The sequence below is a fragment of the Colletotrichum gloeosporioides genome, assembly GCF_011800055.1.
Source record: "Colletotrichum gloeosporioides strain Lc1 chromosome Unknown consensus_15, whole genome shotgun sequence".
In the NCBI taxonomy this organism is placed as follows: Eukaryota; Fungi; Ascomycota; class Sordariomycetes; order Glomerellales; family Glomerellaceae; genus Colletotrichum; species Colletotrichum gloeosporioides.
In genome coordinates, this window is record NW_025544660.1 from 428,877 (window position 1) to 448,361 (window position 19,485).

A 19,485-nucleotide genomic window follows, 5' to 3' on the forward strand; every position below is an offset into this window, starting at 1 on the left:
CTCCTTCCCAGACGTTGCCCGAGCATCGGGCAGATCTAGTTTATCACGATCCTGCGTGCCAGGTAATCATCCAGACGATGTACAGTCTTGGAACACGATGTATTGCCCATGTGATCATTTTGGAGGCATACTCGATCCATCAATCCATTTAACAAGTAAACTTAGCAGGCCCTGGGATCGTGTAGGATGTGACTGGCGGGTAGTAGATGTTGATGGTGATACCGGGGTCAGTTCCCTAAGTCTGGTGTCAGAGTCTGATTTCATAAACCCGAAGGGTGCGCTCTTTACCTTGTAAGCACCGGGAAAGCTGACGGTCGACGGGGTCTTAGCTCCAGTTCCGCCGACGACATTGATCTGGGCGCATTCCATGTACAGCTGAGCTCCTGGGTACGAGCTGGCGCCGTGCAGGGCAATCATCTCAGCTCGGAGAAGGTATTGTCCACTCGCGATGCACTTCGGGATAGTAATGGACTGGCGGCCTTGGTTGTTGATGACGTTTGAGGTACCCCAAACACCGTTGTTGTATCCATCCTCTTGAATCTTGAACCAGCCGTCACCAATACCGGTATCAGTCTTCGCGTCGCTGACCTTCTTCATGTAGGTGATAGTAGGTCCCAAGTGGCTTGCATCCATAACATCGTCAGCACCACTGGTCAAGGTGTGGCGCCAAATAGCAGTGACGGTTGATCCGGCGGTGACGCTGATCACCTTGTCGGTAGGGGTAGTCGGGTTCGGCGGGCCATTGCAGGCGATGTACTGGGAAGTGACATCTGTCTGAGGGCCATCGTATGAAGGGGTTCGGATGCCCTGGGACACTCCAGAGTTCACACCATCAGCCTCCAAGGAGACGAAGATAGTATGGGCCTGAGAGAGACCGACCGCGGCGAGAAGGTTGAGGAACTTCATGATGGCTGACTTCGATGGTCTGATACAGACAACAAGTCGGCCTTCAGCAGATAACAACCTGGTTCTTATATCTCAAGTCCCAGAGCTAGACGTTCCATGCCTACCCAGGACTGAAGGCCAGAGAGAACTAGGTCTGACATAAAGACAGACTAACCTCCGATTTGCCCCCGGTGCATCAGCATCCGTTGCTCTAGGAGGAAGGTCGTTGCACTTCAGGAGTATTGTCGATGCCGGTAGTGGACGAAGTTGGCTTGGCGGGGCAGTCTCATCCGGCATTTAGATTGAGGCTTGTTGAAACCCCGCGAATCGTCTGGCGCCCGAGGTGCATCCAACCATGGTTCGCCTGGCGGGGATCTCGCCTTCCATGTCGCGCTCATCGAATTGCGTGTCCGAAAGCTTAGCGTTCAGACGAGTAAATCAATTAGAAACGCGACTTGGTCGCAATAACGGCACCGGTTGCCGATTTTCCGCGTGATATTTAGAGACCAGCTCCTGCACTGAAATAATGGTCCATGGAAACCCTCAGCTGATGATACTCGACGTCGGACGAACGCTCCATACACGAAGGACCCCTTTAAGACAAGAAGTGAGTCCACTGTTGCGAAGTTAAGGGGCAGCACCGGCTGGGCATTGCAGCATCAAATAACGCTCAAGTCATTACGCATGATCGGTCGGTAAAATCTAAGCATATTACATAGTCATTCATATCGTCATAAGGTTTACATCTCCACCATTCTATCGTCGTCCAGATCCATGCGCGACACGGTCAACAACTAACCCGCCGACAGTGCTTCCCACGATGTGTTCCCAACTCTTGTGTGTCTTCTCGTTCTTCTTCCCAGCGACAGCGTCAATAGCTCCAGCACCTGCTGCAGCCGTCATCACTCTGGCAGTGCGATCCTTGTCCTTTCTCGACAATCCGGCCTCGATGATACCGGCGCTAGCTGCAGCGATGGCGGCCTGACTCCAGTTCGGGCCTGAACTCGAGTGTCTTCTTTTGCTGCGACTGCTGTGATGATGGTGATGGTGGTGTCTATGTCCGCGATCGTGCTCATAGTCTCGTGATCTCGGTCGGGAATGCGGTGGCTTCTCATCATAATAATACTCATGAGGTCGGTGTCTGCCGGTCTCATAGACTTCGATCTGCCCGCTGCGATCAGGGTATTCGTAGTGCCTTTGGGCGACACGCACTGCGCCAGCGTCCCTTGTCGGGCTGTAGTCCGGCCGGTCGCTGGTGTAGTCTGAGTATGTTGGAGAATGATGCCTGTGGAGATGAGGCGGGTAATTGTCTCTGTATTCGCTTCGATGTGTCATCTTGGATTCGTTTGCTTCGGGTGAGTTGAGGAGTGGACTTCCAGGATGAAAGCGAGAAGGATTATCCAGATCAATTTTGGAATTAAGCTTATATACCCAGGTTCAGCTCGACTCGTCCGGAAGGGCCCTTGAAGGAGAACCCTACCAGAGTACACAGATTGTGGATCATTGGAGGGATCGATCATTGTTGTTGCCACTTCAGCGTAGCTTCGCAGATTACTTTCTGATGTCAGGTCCTTGGCAACGTTGGAATTTCGCCCGGATGATGCTTTTTGACCAATGATCTGACCCAGATAACCAGTTGGAAAAGTGGTGGGGTGGATCATTCCCCCATGTGAAGCCGCAGGTGTTCGTCGTTTTTGACATGCATGACCCAACAAAATAACAGGTTTTTGAGTCTGAATAACTCCGGGGCATGTGACTCGAACTCCTTAGAATTTATTTACAGTTTCCAGCGCTTTGCTGGGTTTTGTTTGTTGAACAGATTGACACAGGACGAAATTTGGACTGGGAGAACTGGAGAGTTCGCGAGGACAATTCGAAGAGACCTGGCATCAATTGATCGCCGGACTTCTAGGAAAGCACCGGGCCCAATTGAAGTCGAGAAGCCAAGTTGCTAAGATAAGCGAATATACAGGAAAGATGAAATACATCCAAAAAAAAAACTGGATCTCCTGGGCTTGATGTTCACATGGCCTAGCCATGACGTGAAAATGATGGGAATGTGTCGGAACAAACTCCGGCAGGTGGAGCCGACCGTGGACCCTAAGGGCATCGACTCCGCACCGAGCCGGCCGAATTACAGCGCCGAGACTTGCAGTCTGCAGGGATTTTTTTGAGCAGATCATGAACAATATTCGAAAAAGAATTCTTGTGTTCTTTTTTAATAATGTTTTGTACATAGCTGCATCCGACGCCTTGAATGCCATCAGGGCATACATGTGAGTGCCCACAGCAATGTAATTTGCCAGAGAGAAGAGGCACAGGAAACATGAATATTGGGAGGCATGATGAGTAATTATGAGTTTTCTAAGAATCTGAGTTACAGTTTTCATATTATCGTAGCGTCGTGAGTCGCGTATCCCATCTGATTTGTATCCATCTCTATTGAGTTCCACCAACAATAGGATCCGCGTTGGTGATGGTACCTTCCTTTGTCGCCAGGAAGTCCGTTATTAGCTTCGATGGAGGTCCGTGTGAAGCGGCCGGATTACTTCGGGTCGGAGCGAAGAACATCGTATTGCGGAACTCTTCAGCCAGTTGTTCAGACTCGGTGATACTGAGACATTCTTCCAATCGTGCGACATCTTGAGTGTCGGTATCGCGAACATGGGCGGCCATGTCTACCCAGAGGCTCTTCAGTTGGGGCTCGAAGCTCGCATCGTCAACGGGGATGGCCTTCAATTTGCAGATCTTTTCCTTCAGCTAGTTATCACTGGAGTTAGCGTCCGTTTGCCATCGTGTTACTTCATGGACAAGGGTGGCGCTTACGCTCCTTCGGTCCGTGCAGTTCTTCTCACACCTCGAGTTGCCGTCGGCAAGACGAAGCTTCAGAGCTGGAAGAAGCACTTGTTCCTCGCTAACACAATGTCTTGCAAGCTCGAGGGCAAGCTCATTTCTCCAACGAAGCTTGTCTTCTTGTGTAGCTGCCGTGAGGATGTAGCGGTATGCTTGCTCGATCCTGCGGTGATCTTGCTTAATAGCTTCGGATAGACGGGTCGGCATTTTGGTAGTGAATAGATGCGTGCCAACGTTTCGATGGTCTATGATTGAACGAATTTGGGTATGAGGGATGGTATTGCTAGTTTGGTTGAGCGTGTATAGATAGAAACGAGGACCATGGGGCGATGGATGTTGCTCAGCTAGAGATGCATCGTGATTATCTAGGCCGAAAATATGTTTTCTTAAATAAAACCTGTCAGGAATGACGTTTGGGTACGCAAGATCGTGGCGCTGAGCTTCGCCTGACCCTAACGTGACACACCGCAAAGCCTCAACTTGTGTCTGGGTCTCAGCCCAACGGAACGTGCCACCCATCATCTGTTTGAGCTGCACCCTGCAGCATCCCGTGAAGCAAAGCGGATCAGTGGATCGCTTGCGCGTTTAGAGGCGTTTTCTCCCTCCCTTGGCCCTTGCCGCATCACAACTTGGCACGCTCTAGATGCCCTACCCCGGGCTCCCGATGCGCGCGGGGCAGCCGCTCCGGCGTGCGGAGGGAGTGATCCGCGGATTGAGCGGCACGCCAAACTGCCTATTCCGGCAATGTGGACCGCGCATCCGGCAGCATCAATCCGCTCGGTGATTTGTTCGACAGCCGAGAGGTGCGGGCGGTGCCTGGCTGAACACTTGCTGCCCAGCCCTGATTTTTGTCCCGCCACTTGATCATCATCGCGTCACCCCATTCCGCTTCCGGGTCCCTGCCGTGCCCAGTAGAGTTTCAGATCCTCCCACGTGAATTGGGTCTAAATATCGGTAAGGATGCGGCCAGGCGAGGACCAGGCAAACCGTGCTTGACATCGTAAACCAGGCACCGTTGATCGTTATTTGATTGAGCAGTAAATGATGTATGTTCTGGACAAGGGTCATCAGCAAATAAACTGGAAGTTAGGGATGATGCAGCTTGCCCGCAAGGCAATCATCATTCCGGGGAGACGTAATCGCTGTCAGGGAGGCCCTGCTCTCCACACCGCATGACAAGTGATGGGAAAACCAGAGGATGGGTGGCTGGATCCTAGCATCTTCTCTCGGAAAGCCTGGTCGAAGTTTTCAAGGGAACGTCTGTCTCACAAACGACGCCATTCGTGGCCTCACTAGCCCAACAGGCTGACAGGACACCCTCTCATCAAGAATTTGCGGGGTAGACCCTTCTCCAGATTCAAGAAAGACCGAGCTAAAACGATCGACGGGCCCAACCGTTTTCTATCCTCGTGTCTCCTACTTGACAATCTCTGAGGCGCAGGCCATTCATCGGTATACTTCCTTGAGCACCTGCGCCTCACCAGGCAAACCTATACCGGGGCACCCAGTCCATTTGCAGTGACGTCGGGCCTCATCGACACAAGGGATACACAATCAGAACTAATCCCAGCCACTCTTGATTGTTTCTTTCCAGTCTCTTAAATCCTGCCACGGTCCAGAAACCTGTTTGGAATGTCGACATGTTTGCAGCGCAAGTACTCAGCCACGTTCTTACCCAGAAAGTCGTAGGAAGAACTAGATGTCACTCCTCTATCAAGGTGATCCTTCAATAAGAAGTGCACCGCTGAAGCGACCTGATGTTAGCAATATTCAGGACGAATTTGAACTAAATTGACTAACCGTGCAGGTGTGGAAGCTCAAATCGGAAGATGGGCTTTCCCATGTCATCCTCACCCAGCAATTCTCGAATCTTGCTGACAGTCAACATCGATCTCAGCCAATCCCATTCATCGGCGTTTCGCACGAAAAAGCCGACGTTGCTGTCTGAACCTTTGTCACCTGACCTCGCGTGCACAACATGTCCTAGTGGTGCTCGAGTCGTCGGCCCGAGGGTGGTCACGTTAATCGGGTCCTTGGTCTCATACGTCGGTTGGTTGTACACAAAGTCTACCGTATCCGACGGTGGATCGATGCTCACTCGCTGGTTCTTCCATGGAAGATGGCACACGTGCTTAGCGGCACTTTGAGGTATGATGCTGACCCAGTATTCGTAATACTCTCTGGGAAAGGCCTGTCGCGTGTCCATGTGGAATGTCGCACCTGGGTAGCTTTGCATGATGTTGTCGACCATTGGCTTAAGGAACTTCAATGGTGAAAGCGTGTCTTCGTCGCGGGCTTGAGCGAAGATGCGCAGGTCGACGGTCGCTGCATCTTGGTTCGAAGGATTGACAGGACATGACCCGTTTGTCCGGAACTTGAGGCAGGAAAACTTCGACTCATCAAAGACGTGTCTGAGTTGGCGCTCAAACAAAGCAGCCTTCTCGGGTATGTCAAGTCCACAGAGAAAGTAGTGAGCTTCAGCTTGGAATCCTCCCTTTGCAGTGATACCGACTTTTGTGGTCGGGGGTGGTTTAATGTGCCCAACGTTGAACACCCGCCTGAATGCCATTAGCATGCACTAAGAACCTTTCAGGGTGTCACCTACACTTCATTCTCTCCGACCTTATCCATCTTGATGTTGTCAAGGATGGCGACGACGTCAGAATTGTAGTAATAAGGCCCCTGGATTTCGTACAGCAGCTGGGCCTTACACGTCTCAGGGGTAACCATGCCCCCTTTCTTCGCTTGCTTATAGACTGTGAACTCTCCAGTTCCCTGGATTGACGCAATCGGAAATCCAATTTCAACGGATGTTCCAGGGAGTGTTTTGAACCCAGAGAAGTTGCCGCCTGTCGCATAGGTGGTACACTCGATGAAGTGACCTGCCACAAGCGCGTGTGCGAGCTGTGAAAAGTCGTCCCTTTTCCACCCGTGGTGGTATGCGGCACACGCAACGGTAGGCGAGGCATCTGCTACTCTTCCACAAAGGACGATGTGAGCGCCCTTCTTGAAGGCTTCGACGATCCCCCAGCATCCGAGGTAAGCTTGCGCGTAAATGGGCTCATACGGCCAGTCCTTGATGTTTTCACCTTCTGACATCAGTTTTGCCATCGAGATATCTTTACCTGAGTGTTGCAGCCATACCTGTTGTAAGATTTTTGAATCCGTCCCCTGACTTAAGCCCCTTCTGAACAACATCTATTACTTCGTCTCCCTCTATCCACGCGACTTTCAGCTTTAGACCCTTTTCTGCAATCATATCGACCAAGACATCGTGTAGTTTCTTCGTATCGCTCGCACCAGCATTTACGGCAACTTTAATCCGCCGCGCATCGAGGTATTTCAGGGCTGGCTCAATCGCCTCGAGGAAAGAAGGCTCAAATTCTGCCGAGTTCAGAGGGTCGTCGGCTTTTGCACCACCCCTGAGCGCCATATTGTACTCTGACATCCAGTCACCAACGATGTACTGGACATCTTCGTCCCGAGCTAGCTCTACCAATCCCCCTCGCCTGTCTGCCGCCGACCCCGAGGCCGACGCAATGCGTGCCGTACCATTGGCGCGAGAGGCCAGGTGTCCGGGGAGATTGGTTCGCAAAGGCATAATGAAGTTTGGATGTTGCTTATCAATACAGAAGTACATAGACTCTCACTTCACAGAAGAAGGGTTATTGGAAAGATGAACAAAACCTGACCTCTAACTTGGGCTGTCAATTCGAGTTGAGTATGCACGGGCACCCGAGGGACCGAGATACCGTTTCCCCCGCACGCTGCAGTCGTGGAACTCCAAATGGCGGCACAAACCTCGGCTCAAACAACTTCGTAAATGTTGCGACGAAGTTGGAGACCCCAAGCGCAAATCCGGAATGTTCGGGTACCCTTGTCCACACCATAGCACCTCCGCTTGAGGACGCTGTCGGGCCTGTCACCTGACGAACTCACCACGCACAACAGGCACTCTTGTCAACAAAGCGACAATAGTAATAAAAAGGCCTAGGATACCAGTTGATAGACTATGTAAATGCTAACCAGTGGACGATATGAATACCTACCGTGTAAAGATGATTCGAAAACCGGCACTTGCATATATTGCATATACTCCGAAACAAGCCCAACAAAGAGTCGGGTAACTGGAGTTGAAATACCCCGTTTCCCCATCGAAATTGTAGGGAGCGATGGTATCGTGGCTCCTGTGTCTCGAAAAGATGTGTCAAATGAGCTACAAGAAAAGCGAAAGCCATCGAAATTCGGCAGGATCTCAACCAGCTTACCCGTCGAAGGTGGTTGAGGAGTCTGTCCAATTTGAACAAGGTACGTCAGATGATACGATGTACGGCCGGTAACTGGGGTCTGTTTGTTTCCTATTGTGAAGGCCGTGTGCTGTGAAGATGCCAAGACGTCTCTTAGCTTCCTTGTACAGAAAAATTTCGTGACGAGTGAACTCGGCGCTATGGTCGAGAAGAAACTACGTTCTGAGCTGCATTCAGGCGGGTCTATCATATATCTGGAATTAGCCAAGTCTCGTAATGCACAGCCAACGTTCAATCAGACGCATGTTATTTGGATGATCTGGGTCAAGTTAGTTCCGGGCTGGGAGCCTGGGACAAATTGGCGGTGGGCCGGCGCAAGGTAAGGTTCGGAGGCTGGCCTTCTTCATAGCGCAGCTCCAATAGTCATTTTGGTTCTTGTTCAATGCTTCCGAATCCTCCACCAGGTATATGCCATCCGAAGTAGAAGGAAAGATGAAGGAGAGAAGTGAGAAATGAAACCGTGAGGTGATTTCAGTTGGTGGCCCTCTTTTCCTCCGTAGTAATGAGCTCGTTCTCTGGTGATACAGGAGACTCCTTCCTCTCCGTCGCACCATCTGAGTGTCCCTCTTCAAGGTTTCCTGCCGCTGCCGCTTGCGCTTCATCCGCGCCAATGGTGACATTCGGAGCATATCCGAGTTTACCCTCATTCTGGCGCTTCGCAGGAATGAACAGGTCATACCATCTGGGGAAAATGAAGCTGCCGAAGATGATAAGGAGCGCAATGTGTCCAACACCAAAGCCGAGGATATGAAGCGGATCGTAACGCAGCTTGTAGAATGCGGGGTACGAGAACCCATAGACGATCGCAAGAATTGGCCCAGAAACGTAGCGTAGCAACACGGGCCAGAAGGTCGGGATATTCCAGTTTTTGCCACTTCCAATAATGACGTTGAGATCACGGCGAAGTTGATTTCCCTTGAGACAGGAGTTAGCTTAATCTCGGGAACGAAAGGAATCCACACTTACGGAGTAGAACGCCAGATACCATAGACGGCTCACGAAAGCATTCTTGCCCCAAAACCTAGGGGGGGTGGAATCGGGAGTCTTGCTCATCAGAACGGAAGCTATGCATCCAGCAAAGAAAAGTCCAAGTCCTACACCAGCTCCCGCACCGGGACTGACTGCATGCGCAAGGGCAACACCAAGGACCATACCCAAGATGTATCCCGTGTTGTAGATGATGAATGGCACTTTGCCAACTTGACCAATGACATCCTTGCAACGGTAGACGCTCGTGGAAGTCACGCACTCAGCAAATACGACAAATACCAGTGCGACGTCATTTGTCCATTTGTCAATGCCGGTCAACAGATAGTAGCCAAACTCCGTACAGTAGGGCAGTGAAAGCAGGAATGAGAGAATCGTCAGAGCTGTGACAACAATCGGACGCGAGAACTTGATGCCGGTGTCCATGACTAGCGTCACAATGGCATCCAGCATTGCGAAGGCCGAGCTGAAACCCAAGACCATGAGAGTAAAGAACAAGGCCACAGCCCAGAAGTTGGCGCCAGGCATCTCCGTGACGGCGAGAGGAAGGGTTAGGAAGCCGACTGTGAAACCTCCAATAGGGTTCTCAGGATCAGGGTACATTCCCAGATAGCCCACGACACCGAACACAGCAAAGGCTGCAATGTTCTCGAACAGAACGTTGCTGCATACGATGAGGATGGAGTCCATGACAGCATTCGAGTACTGACGGTTGTACGACTAGGCGGAGTGAGTCAGTTATGTATGAGGATAAGGAAGCTGTTGGCGCAATGCTTACCGCGTAGGAGGTGAAGTAGCCAAATCCCACACCAGTTGAGAAGAAAACTTGCCCGCAGGCTGTCTGCCAGACCTGTCCGCTGGCAAGTTGAGAGCCTCTCCACGTCGCAAAATACAGTTTGACACCTTCACCGGCGTTCTCCAGGGAGACCGATCTTCCAATGAGTACAATTGTAACAACAATCGGAAGGCCCATGGTGAAGTAGACCACCCTGCCCGTCAAACCAACGCCGCGGAAGATGCACAGCCAGCACAGGAACCAGGTGAAGAGGGTCCATCCGACCGTCTCACCCAGCAAAGCAGTGCCTGGATACTGTGTGTAGTTGGCAACAGCACTACCATCGGCAGTAAGATTCCCTACAATTGGATCGACGTTGGCGACTACATCGCGATTGAAGAACTCTTCGCCTCGGTTGGTCCATGGAAGCGGGCTGGTGAATGATTGCCGGAAGTAGTTCATGATCCATGCCAGATTGACGACGAAGTAAGGGCCGACCACGAAACCGACATACAACAGGGATAGTCCAGTGCCCTTGAGCTTCTGGTTGAGGTTGTTGTAGGCGACAACACTTCCTCCGCGATATGCCTCTATTCACAATCATTAGACGTGGTAGCATTTGGGGAAGGGAAACACAAACGCCCAATAGCAATCTCCAGCACCAAAACAGGAATTGCGATAATGAAGACGGCCATCAAATATGGAATGTACCACTGCAGTCCATGATTGTTGTACACCTGTGACGGGTATCGTAGGAGGTTACCCATGCCAGCGCAGCCACCCATGGAGGCCAGCAGGAAGGCCGCCCGCGAGGGCCACGCATCTCGGCCATCCTCTGCCTTGTTAGGCGGAGGCGCAAACCACCCGCCAATCTTTTTGAGCGCGTCCATGCCTACGCCACGTGGAAGACGAGATATGCGCCGTCTACCGATGACCAAGCTCCGTTCCGGAAGTTACCCGGGGGGCGGAATCGTGTGATTGAGCTTGTTGAGGGTAGCTTATGTTGACTGCATGTGAGGCTCAAAGATGAGGTGCGAATGACTCCAAATGATGGAACCTTGTGGGATGAAGATCTCTTCAGAGAGTTCGAAGACTCATGTGGAGAAGGACGAAAAGAAAGAGAGAAGAAAGCGAAGACGAAATCATTCCTCTGCCTCCAGGTACGTACCACATGGACCATCATCATGCTGCCTTTTTATTCAGCTCTAGAGGTCCCCCAAGCATCTGATGCGACCCTGCTGGTCTGCAGAACTTTCACTCGGGTTTTCGCCGCAAGACGCGAACGCCCCCAGCCTGCCCACACAACCAACCGCCGCCAACAAGCACGCAATCTTGTTTGGTTTCACGCCTCGTGGGGTTCTCGTCCGTTGCCATCTTCCAACGGGTCGAGGGTATGGGTAACAAAAGTCTTAGCATTACCTAGGACAAGACCTTAGCGAATCCTTCCAGCAGCGCGTCTCCCGTGGCATCGCGGGCGGGAGCTGGAGGCGGAGCGCCGAGAGAAACATCCCGGTGAGCCAAGGTCTCGGCGGACTTGGCGACAAGGCCCTACAGTACCGGTATCCGCCCGGCCAAGACCGAGAACGGAGACAAGGGCGATGGTCCGTCGAATCACCGGAGCGGAATGACGCGATCGACCCCACCTGACGGGATTCCGGTCTGACCTAATGAGCAAACCGCTCCGTGGTGGTTCAATTGCTCTGGGTCGGTGTCACCGTGGAGTCGTGAGACTTTGACGTGGGATGACAGGCGGGGGGAGGAGGCCAGTCTAGACAAAGGACCTTGTTGGTTGTGAAAGTGACGAATAACGCGTGCTCTTGCATAAGCTTGCGCTTCCGGGTCGCCACCAACACCACGTTGCCCAAACAAGGCTCCTACGTGCAGAGCATGCCGCTTGATCGAGGCCATCAACCCTTCAAGGTGCGCCTGTTGGTGCCCTTCAACTTTGTTCCTGAGCCGAGGATACGGCTCATCGGATGCAGAATGGACAGAAGCGCCACTGAGAGTGAGACTGTTGTGGTGTAAAGTACGTGCGACGAAGGCAACTGAACTTCACTCTGGGGCCAATGCTCCAATCATGCGTGCCGGAGTGTGTTCCGAAAGTCGCTTTGATCTAGGAAAGTCTCTCAGGGTCATGGTCTATCTGGCAGCACCTATCGTAGGGGAATCCCACGGTGTTGGCAATGCACCCCAGAACTTGGCTTGCTTGTGTATGCGAGTAACCCTGGCTGATATGGAACTTACGGTTCTGATAAGTTGACTCTGAGTGGGATTCTCGCACAGCAATGATACAATATGGGTCCCGGTGGTCGGGCTGGACGTCAAGGGTGGGCCGACGCATGTCTTAAAATGAGGTCCCTGTACGGATATTCCTGCCAATATCTTGGCCGCATACCTTCGCTGTCCCATTGTTGGCCAGAGATACGAGATGTGTTCAGGTGACATGCCCAGTAGGACCGAGCAAGATAAGAACGAACGGGAGGCCGCATGGCTATTGAGAAGGTCGACGTCATTGTTCTAGTCCTACCCTCTTCAAACCAGCCCCATCCGTAACAGCCTCGTTCCAAACTCCACCAGATAGTAGTCAGCATAGACCAGCCCGTGGTCTTTCATTCGATGGTTGCTCATTGGATTGTTACAGACTGTGGCGTTCTTCAAGACCGACTCAAAGCATTCACCTCCTACCGCGTCGATTCCCGTCAATTCACCGTTCGTTCCAATGTCCAGCCGAGCCTTCTCATCAGCCAGGGAGAACTCCAAAGTCTCTCCAACGATTCTAAGCCCGCCCTGTAGGAAGCGGTCGCTGAGATCGTGAAGACCCTGCCCTGCAAGAGACTGGGCTAGGATCAGCAAACCGTTGGCAGCTGCGGTCCCGGCCGAGGTGTCCCGTAGCGGGGGTTCTCCATCGTCAATCGGAGCATCGAAATCCCACACCGGCACGTATCTCCCAATCTTCCGCTCGGACCCATCCGGGGCCGGGACTTCGACCTCTGCTGGTGCTTTCTCCAAACGCAATAACAAGTATTCGGCAAGTCCACATGCAGTTTCTAGAAATTCACGTTCCCCAGTCCAGACATAGGTCTGGGCGTACCCCAATATGGCCCATGCTTGGCCTCTTGACCAAGTCGACGACGTACTATACCCTTGTGCTGTACACCGTCCCTTGATTTCCCCGGTAATTGGTGAGAAATTGACGACATGGAAGGTGCTGTACAATGAACCGGGGAACCGTTGCTCTGGCTCCGGTGGTTCCAGTCGGAGATGTGACTTCATGAGCGTACGGGCGTGTGCAATGGCGGCATCTGCGAGTTGTTTGTCACCAGAGTGAGCTGCGGCGTAGAAGAGAAGATCAAGATTGCACATTGAATCTATGATGACGATGAAGTTGTCATCCATGCCTACGTTAGGTGGGATTTTCAACCATGTCAACTGATCCCATGATCTAATGGCTCCAACGACAGGATTGAATCGAGTATGCAGGCTCTTGGCAGCCGTGAGGATGGTGTTAAGAGCCTTTTCATCATGAAACAATTCCCACCTAGGTCTCATATGGGGCATTTGGATAAAACCAAGGTCATGAGTGTTGGTAAGTCGGGATTCGCCATGGATGGGGTCTGACCAGGCCTGTGCTAGTACTTGGAGCCGTCTTCGTAGCTTGGGCAGATCGATGTCTGGATTATCCAACTTGATAGTGTGGGGATATTTGATGGCTCTCTCAAGAAGTGAGTAGAGGCTGCCTGCAAAGAACCCACAGGTCCAAAAGTCGATGTTTCTGGATTGATACTGGCCATAATTGGGACCGATCTGCGGAACTGTCTCAGGAAATCTCTTGGGCGGGTCCTGATAACTGTCAGTATTGAGACCTTCGAAAGTCACTAATCTGATGAAAGGTGCCTAGACTTGCGTTGTCAATTAAATTTTGTGTGGCGGTTCGGATAATCTTTGCTGTCACGTTCTCGGAGAACAACTCCGACAAGCGATCTCTCAGTGTTTGCGAAGGCAGACGGGCTGGGGTTGTGGTCGACATCGTCGGCTGAGGGCAGCTTCCGACGTTGACTGTGGGGTTATTGGCAAGCCAGGCCTGCCGAGTGCTTCGTATTTCGACCAGCATTTCAACAATCTGATGGGAAGTCGAGAGTGGTTATGAGTTCGACACAGGTAAAAGATTATAAGCTTCTTGCGCAAGCTCATCCGAGGGCTCACGGGTACAGACGGCTGCTCAAACTTAGGTGGCACCAAGTACGAGGGTTGGTATTCGGGCCTGGCAAACTATTCCACCTTTCTCAGGGAATACAAGTTTCTCACCGAGATTAAATGCTCCGAAAAGCCGGTTGGCTCTGTTCTAAACCTTGCAGCCCGCACATTCTCCAGTCATAGGTGCCGACTCAAACGCGGGGTAGACCCCCTTCGGCCCCGCACGTCGTCCCCCGGCCGATGGTTGCCCGAGATATTTGCCCTCTGATTTTAGCACAACGTTCCTGCTGTTGGTGTCAAAGCGAAGATCATTCTCGTTTGGCGCAAAGTATCAAAGGCGAAAGTTCTATTCGGTGCATTTACATCAGTAGGTTTCGTCATCTAGCAAGATGCCGCCCCTTCCAGGTTTTTCTGATAACCCACTGAAGTCCCGAGATGACGTGGTGAGGGCTACAGAAGCTTTCCTCAAGCCTCTGATTCAATACTTTTCTCTTGGAAAGGCTAGAATCAAGCTTCCAGTTGCCACGGGTACTCACTTCGATGAAAATGCCGCCCAACTTGAGGGCTTCGCCAGGCCGTTGTGGGCTGCCGGGGCACTTTTGATGAGCGGCGATCCCAATTGGGAACTCGTTCAACCTTGGATTGATGGATTCGACGCTGGCGTTGACCCAGATCATCCAGAATACTGGGGCGATATTCAAGACTATGACCAGCGAATGGTCGAAGCCGAGATGATCTCCTTTGTCCTGTTGGCAGCACCTCGACATATTTTGTGGGATAGGCTTCGTCCCGAGACCCAGCAGAAACTTGTTACCTGGCTTTCAAGCATGAACAATAAGCTAGTTCATCGAGCTAACTGGCTCTGGTTTCGGGTGTTTAGCAACCTTGCCCTTTCACGTGTGTGTAACGTTGATACGCCGGACGTGCGCAATCAAATCGACGACGACCTGAGAGTACTCGACACATTCTACTTGGAGGATGGATGGTCCAGTGATGGCTTGTGGAGAACTCCTGCCATAGATGACGAGGAATATCGGATCTTTCTAGAGACAGGCCGAGCCAACGCACTTCCAAACGGACGCAATGCCTGTTTTTACTCCGGCAGTTTTGCAATCCAGTTCAGCCAGCTGCTTTACATAAGATTTGCTGGCGATCGTGATCCTGCAAGAACAGCGAAGTATCAACAACAAGCTCGAGACTTCGGTGCAGGCTTTTGGAGGTTTTTTGATCCCAACGGCGCCGTGATACCTTTCGGTCGCTCACTTACCTATCGGTTTGCCGCCGCCGGGTTCTTTGCAGCTCTTGCTCTCGCAGATGTACCGAACATGCCGGCACCCCTGACGAGCCCCGGCGCTGTGAAGGGATTTCTGCTCCGCCACTTACGATGGTGGGCCAACAACTCAAAAGACATTTTCTACTCAGATGGGACACTGAACCTTGGCTGGGTGTATCCGTGCGTCGCCACTTTCTGTCACCTAGGCGAGAAGCTAACCAATCCTTATCAGAAATATGTATCTTACCGAAGACTACAACTCACCACAATCTCCTTATTGGTGTCTCAAATCACTTGTGGTGGTTGCACTGTCATCAAATGACGCCTATTGGACTGACCCTGAAGTGCCATATCCTAATGTTTCCACGGATTCCGGTATTAAGCTCCTGCCTGCTCCTCGGCAAATCTTCTGTAATCACCCGAGAGGCAACCACTATTCCATGCTTTCAACCGCTCAGTTCATGGGATTCGCGTTTAAAGGCCACTAGGCGAAGTACTGCAAGTTCGCCTACTCGTCCTCTTTTAGGTTTTCAGTCCCTACAACCTAGGCAACACTTCACTAGATTGCACCTGATAACGCCTTGATGTTCAGCCGAGATGGGATGGAAACATAGGTAGGCTTCAAATTACCTATACTATAGATACCTATAGGTAGCTATATAAATAGGTTAAGTTATAAGTAAACCTAAGCTATAAGTAGATAGGTTTACTAAGTATATAGGTAAATATAAATATAGGTATAAGTAGAGATTCTATTTATACCTATAAGGTTATAAGTAATACTATACTTCTTAAAGTTATAGTATATTATAATAACTATTATAATAATTTTATATAAAATTTCATTTTAGTAGTATAGGTTTATAAATAGAAACTTAACTATTATATATCTTTAAAATATATTATATATAGTTTCTACTATTTAGTTTTATATTCTTATTACTAAATTCTTTAAACTTTTAATCTAACTAAGCTATTTCTTATTCTATAGTTCTAAAGCTATTATTTCCTATTTATATTATTTAATACTTAGGGATTTTTTACTTTAAATCTATATTATCTAGCTATATATCTAATAGCTTCTTATATTTATTATTATTTTCCTATATTATCTTAAAAGAACTTTTTTATTTAATACTAAGGATATTATTATTATTTCTTTTATTAGAAAGTTTCTTAATTATAGAACTATTTTCTATATTTCTATTAGTTATATTACTACTACTAAAGATTTCCTATAGAGTATAACCTCTATTAAAGAAAGCTTAAATCTTATTATAAAGGCTAGTATTCTACTTATTTCTATTATCTTACTCTTTATTCTAATAGTTACTAATTACTTTAGATATATTATTATTATTAAGTAATTCTTAGTTATTATTAATATAATTAGTTTTCTCTTTATTTATATTATTTAGTTCTTTATTCCTTTAGTTTTTATTCCCCTAAGTTTTATTCCCTTAAACTTTATTCCTTTAGACTTTATTTCTTTAAATTTTATTTCTTTAAGCTTTATTCCTTTAAGCTTTATTTCTTTAGGCTTTATTCCTTTAGGCTTTATTCTATTAGTTATTAGTTCCCTCTAAAGTATTAATATTACTTTTAATCTAAAAAGTAGTATTTCTATTTATAGTAATTTTAGAAGAAATAATTATATTAGTAATATTAAAGTTATTCTAAGTATCTTAGTAAGTATTAAGAGATAGTAATTAAAATTAGCTAAGATATTTTAATATAGTAATATCTAAGAGTATATTTAATTTATAGTTATTTAGAATAGAGATACTATCTTTTTAATTAACTCTAGCTCTCTTCTTTACTTTAAGTATACTTATAAACCTCTTTTACTTTATAGGAGTCTTCTTAATAATAATACTTTTCTTAGTTTTAGGAATAGCTTTATTACTCTTAGGCTTATATTAAATAGTTAAGTTTAATTTTAAGGTTATATATAAATAATTTTAAAACTAAGTTTTACTAATAGCTCTCTAATAATAGTTAATATATATAATATATTCTAAAATAATATAAATAAAGCAAAATAATAAAATAGAAATAAAATAAAATACCTTTTTATATACTACTTAACTATAAAGTACTTATTTCTTAGAATAATATATAAATCTTTTTAACTAAAATAAGATCTTTAATATTAATAATAACCTAATAGGTATAGATAGCTACTTATATATATACTAAAAAATATTAATAAAGAATTTAGAAAAAGAAATAAAAATATATTATTAAATATAGAAATTAAGAGGGCTTTAGAACTCTCTTATAATACTTTAAGGGTCTCTAGCTGTTCATAGTGATTTTTACCTACTTAGAGCGACAGACCTCCTAACTCTACGCCTCCTAATAATATATACAGCCTTTAGTTATATAATTATAGCTCTCTTAACTATAGCTACACTTATATATACACGTCAGTCACACTAGATAACCTTATAATCTTTAACTTCACTTTGATAATAATATAGTTTATAATTACTTAATTACTTAATTACTATAGACTACTAAACTATTAACCTATCCTCTCTCTTATGTATCACCTATACTACTAATACTATCTCCATCACTACTTCGCTATCTACTATTAAGTCATCACTATTATTCTAGTCTTCTTATTCGATCAGGCTAGCTAACGCCTTTAGTATGCCTTACGTCATCCGCAAACAAAGTAGTACGCTAAGCTGACAAGCCTAGCAGCAGCTATGCTATTATTAGCAACGCTCTCTCTATTAGTCAGCGTAAGGCGCACTCACTAATATTTATATATTACTTCACTTTTATTAGTATTTAAAGCTAGCTTATAGTCTAGGAGCTCTACGTAAGGCCTATATCCTCTTTAGCACCCTTAAGTGCTTTAGAGAAGAAGTCTTACTTATTAAGGTAGCTAAGGATATAGTTAAACTCTACGTTAATATTATCTAAAGCTTTCTTAGTAAGAAGGATAATATTACTACCTATAGGGGTTTCTAAGAGGCTTATTAATAAGGCTATTAGGACTATATACTTTTAGTCTTTTTTAGATTATTCTTTAAATAAGAGCTTCTTATTAAGTATACTAAGGTTAAAGTTATTCTAAATATATTATATATTATTCACAGAGATAAAGGCGCTACCTAGCTTACGCTCAGTAAACTTAAGTGTTTTACATAGTATAGATATTATAAAGGATTTATTATAAGCTATAAGGATAGGTTATTAATATAGGTTTAAGGGTGAGGAAGAGGAAGAGGGAAGGGTATAAAGCCCTACCTATAGCAGCAGAGTTTTTATACTTCTAGCTATAAGGACCTCTTATAATAACCTCTTTAGTTAAGGAGNTTTAGTTGAGGAGTTATCTCTCTTATAGTAGTATTTATAGCACCTTACTAGAAGGTTTAGCAAAGCTATCGCTAAGCTATAAGAGCCTCAGTAACCTATTTAGCCCTAATATAATCAGCCCTACTATATATAGCGCTACTGCTGCTAGCCTTATACTACACAGCTAATGCTATTGCTATTCTGTTAGTCTATTTAGCTAGGGTGCGCGTTCAACTTTATAATATTCAGAGGGTTTACCTACTAGTAAGAACGTATAGGGTTTCTATACTATTTTCTTTAACTAGTAGAAGGTATAAGTTAAAATACCTATATAGTGTTTCTAGAATTATACCTACATATAAGGTGAATTTTACTATAGTCTTTTTACAAGAGGGCTGCGTTATAACTATAAACTTAATAATACTTTAAGAGTAGAAGCTTAAATATAATTAAGTATAATAGAGTGAACCTTATAATATTTAAGTATAATCTCCCTAATAAGATTTTTAAAGGATATCTTTAGAATTAAAGGCCTATATAAGGCTTAGATATAGCGTATTTCTTAAAGAGTATAGTTTTTAAAATATTAGTATTATAATAATTTTTAAGAATTATAATAATCTAATTTATATTTAAACTTATACTTATAAGCTAGTACCTACTATCTAACTATATAGGATAGCTTTTTTATAATAGTTTTATAGGTAGTTTTAGGAGTAGTCTTATTAATAGTCTTATTAGTAGTTTTATTAGTAATCTTATTAGTAGTCTTAAGAGTAGTTTTATAAGTAGTCTACTTAGGTATATTTCTAATACTATTTATATTACTATTATATTAGTATATAGGTATTATAGATTTATATCTATAAGAAATTAGCTTTTAAGAAAGGATAAAGATA

The 19,485-nt window shown here is 46.7% G+C and overlaps 7 protein-coding genes across 7 annotated transcripts; 1 reads left to right on the plus strand and 6 right to left on the minus strand.

Moving 5' to 3' along the window:
- Positions 1 to 148: 148 nt before the first annotated feature.
- GCG54_00005360 (Polysaccharide monooxygenase Cel61a) lies at positions 149 to 906 on the minus strand (the record flags this gene model as incomplete). The annotated part of the gene is made up of 2 exons (XM_045405384.1): positions 149 to 235; positions 289 to 906. 2 exons carry the CDS (start codon positions 904 to 906, stop codon positions 149 to 151), a joined length of 705 nt encoding a protein of 234 aa, XP_045268975.1.
- A 735-nt stretch (positions 907 to 1,641) lies between these two features.
- Positions 1,642 to 2,220, minus strand: GCG54_00005361 (uncharacterized protein; the record flags this gene model as incomplete). Its single annotated transcript, XM_045405385.1, has 1 exon — positions 1,642 to 2,220. One exon carries the CDS (start codon positions 2,218 to 2,220, stop codon positions 1,642 to 1,644), a length of 579 nt encoding a protein of 192 aa, XP_045268976.1.
- Positions 2,221 to 3,324: 1,104 nt separating this feature from the next.
- GCG54_00005362 (uncharacterized protein) lies at positions 3,325 to 3,945 on the minus strand (the record flags this gene model as incomplete). Its single annotated transcript, XM_045405386.1, has 2 exons — positions 3,325 to 3,645; positions 3,712 to 3,945. 2 exons carry the CDS (start codon positions 3,943 to 3,945, stop codon positions 3,325 to 3,327), a joined length of 555 nt encoding a protein of 184 aa, XP_045268977.1.
- A 1,391-nt stretch (positions 3,946 to 5,336) lies between these two features.
- Positions 5,337 to 7,339, minus strand: GCG54_00005363 (uncharacterized protein; the record flags this gene model as incomplete). The annotated part of the gene is made up of 4 exons (XM_045405387.1): positions 5,337 to 5,482; positions 5,539 to 6,296; positions 6,344 to 6,830; positions 6,883 to 7,339. The coding sequence occupies 4 exons, from the start codon at positions 7,337 to 7,339 to the stop codon at positions 5,337 to 5,339; spliced, it is 1,848 nt and encodes a 615-aa protein (XP_045268978.1).
- Positions 7,340 to 8,516: 1,177 nt separating this feature from the next.
- GCG54_00005364 (Sodium- and chloride-dependent GABA transporter ine) lies at positions 8,517 to 10,820 on the minus strand (the record flags this gene model as incomplete). The annotated part of the gene is made up of 5 exons (XM_045405388.1): positions 8,517 to 8,960; positions 9,012 to 9,752; positions 9,811 to 10,397; positions 10,448 to 10,731; positions 10,816 to 10,820. 5 exons carry the CDS (start codon positions 10,818 to 10,820, stop codon positions 8,517 to 8,519), a joined length of 2,061 nt encoding a protein of 686 aa, XP_045268979.1.
- Positions 10,821 to 12,339: 1,519 nt separating this feature from the next.
- On the minus strand, positions 12,340 to 13,918 carry GCG54_00005365 (Unsaturated glucuronyl hydrolase; the record flags this gene model as incomplete). Its single annotated transcript, XM_045405389.1, has 2 exons — positions 12,340 to 13,647; positions 13,760 to 13,918. The coding sequence occupies 2 exons, from the start codon at positions 13,916 to 13,918 to the stop codon at positions 12,340 to 12,342; spliced, it is 1,467 nt and encodes a 488-aa protein (XP_045268980.1).
- Positions 13,919 to 14,390: 472 nt separating this feature from the next.
- GCG54_00005366 (uncharacterized protein) lies at positions 14,391 to 15,762 on the plus strand (the record flags this gene model as incomplete). The annotated part of the gene is made up of 2 exons (XM_045405390.1): positions 14,391 to 15,454; positions 15,507 to 15,762. 2 exons carry the CDS (start codon positions 14,391 to 14,393, stop codon positions 15,760 to 15,762), a joined length of 1,320 nt encoding a protein of 439 aa, XP_045268981.1.
- Positions 15,763 to 19,485: the final 3,723 nt, after the last annotated feature.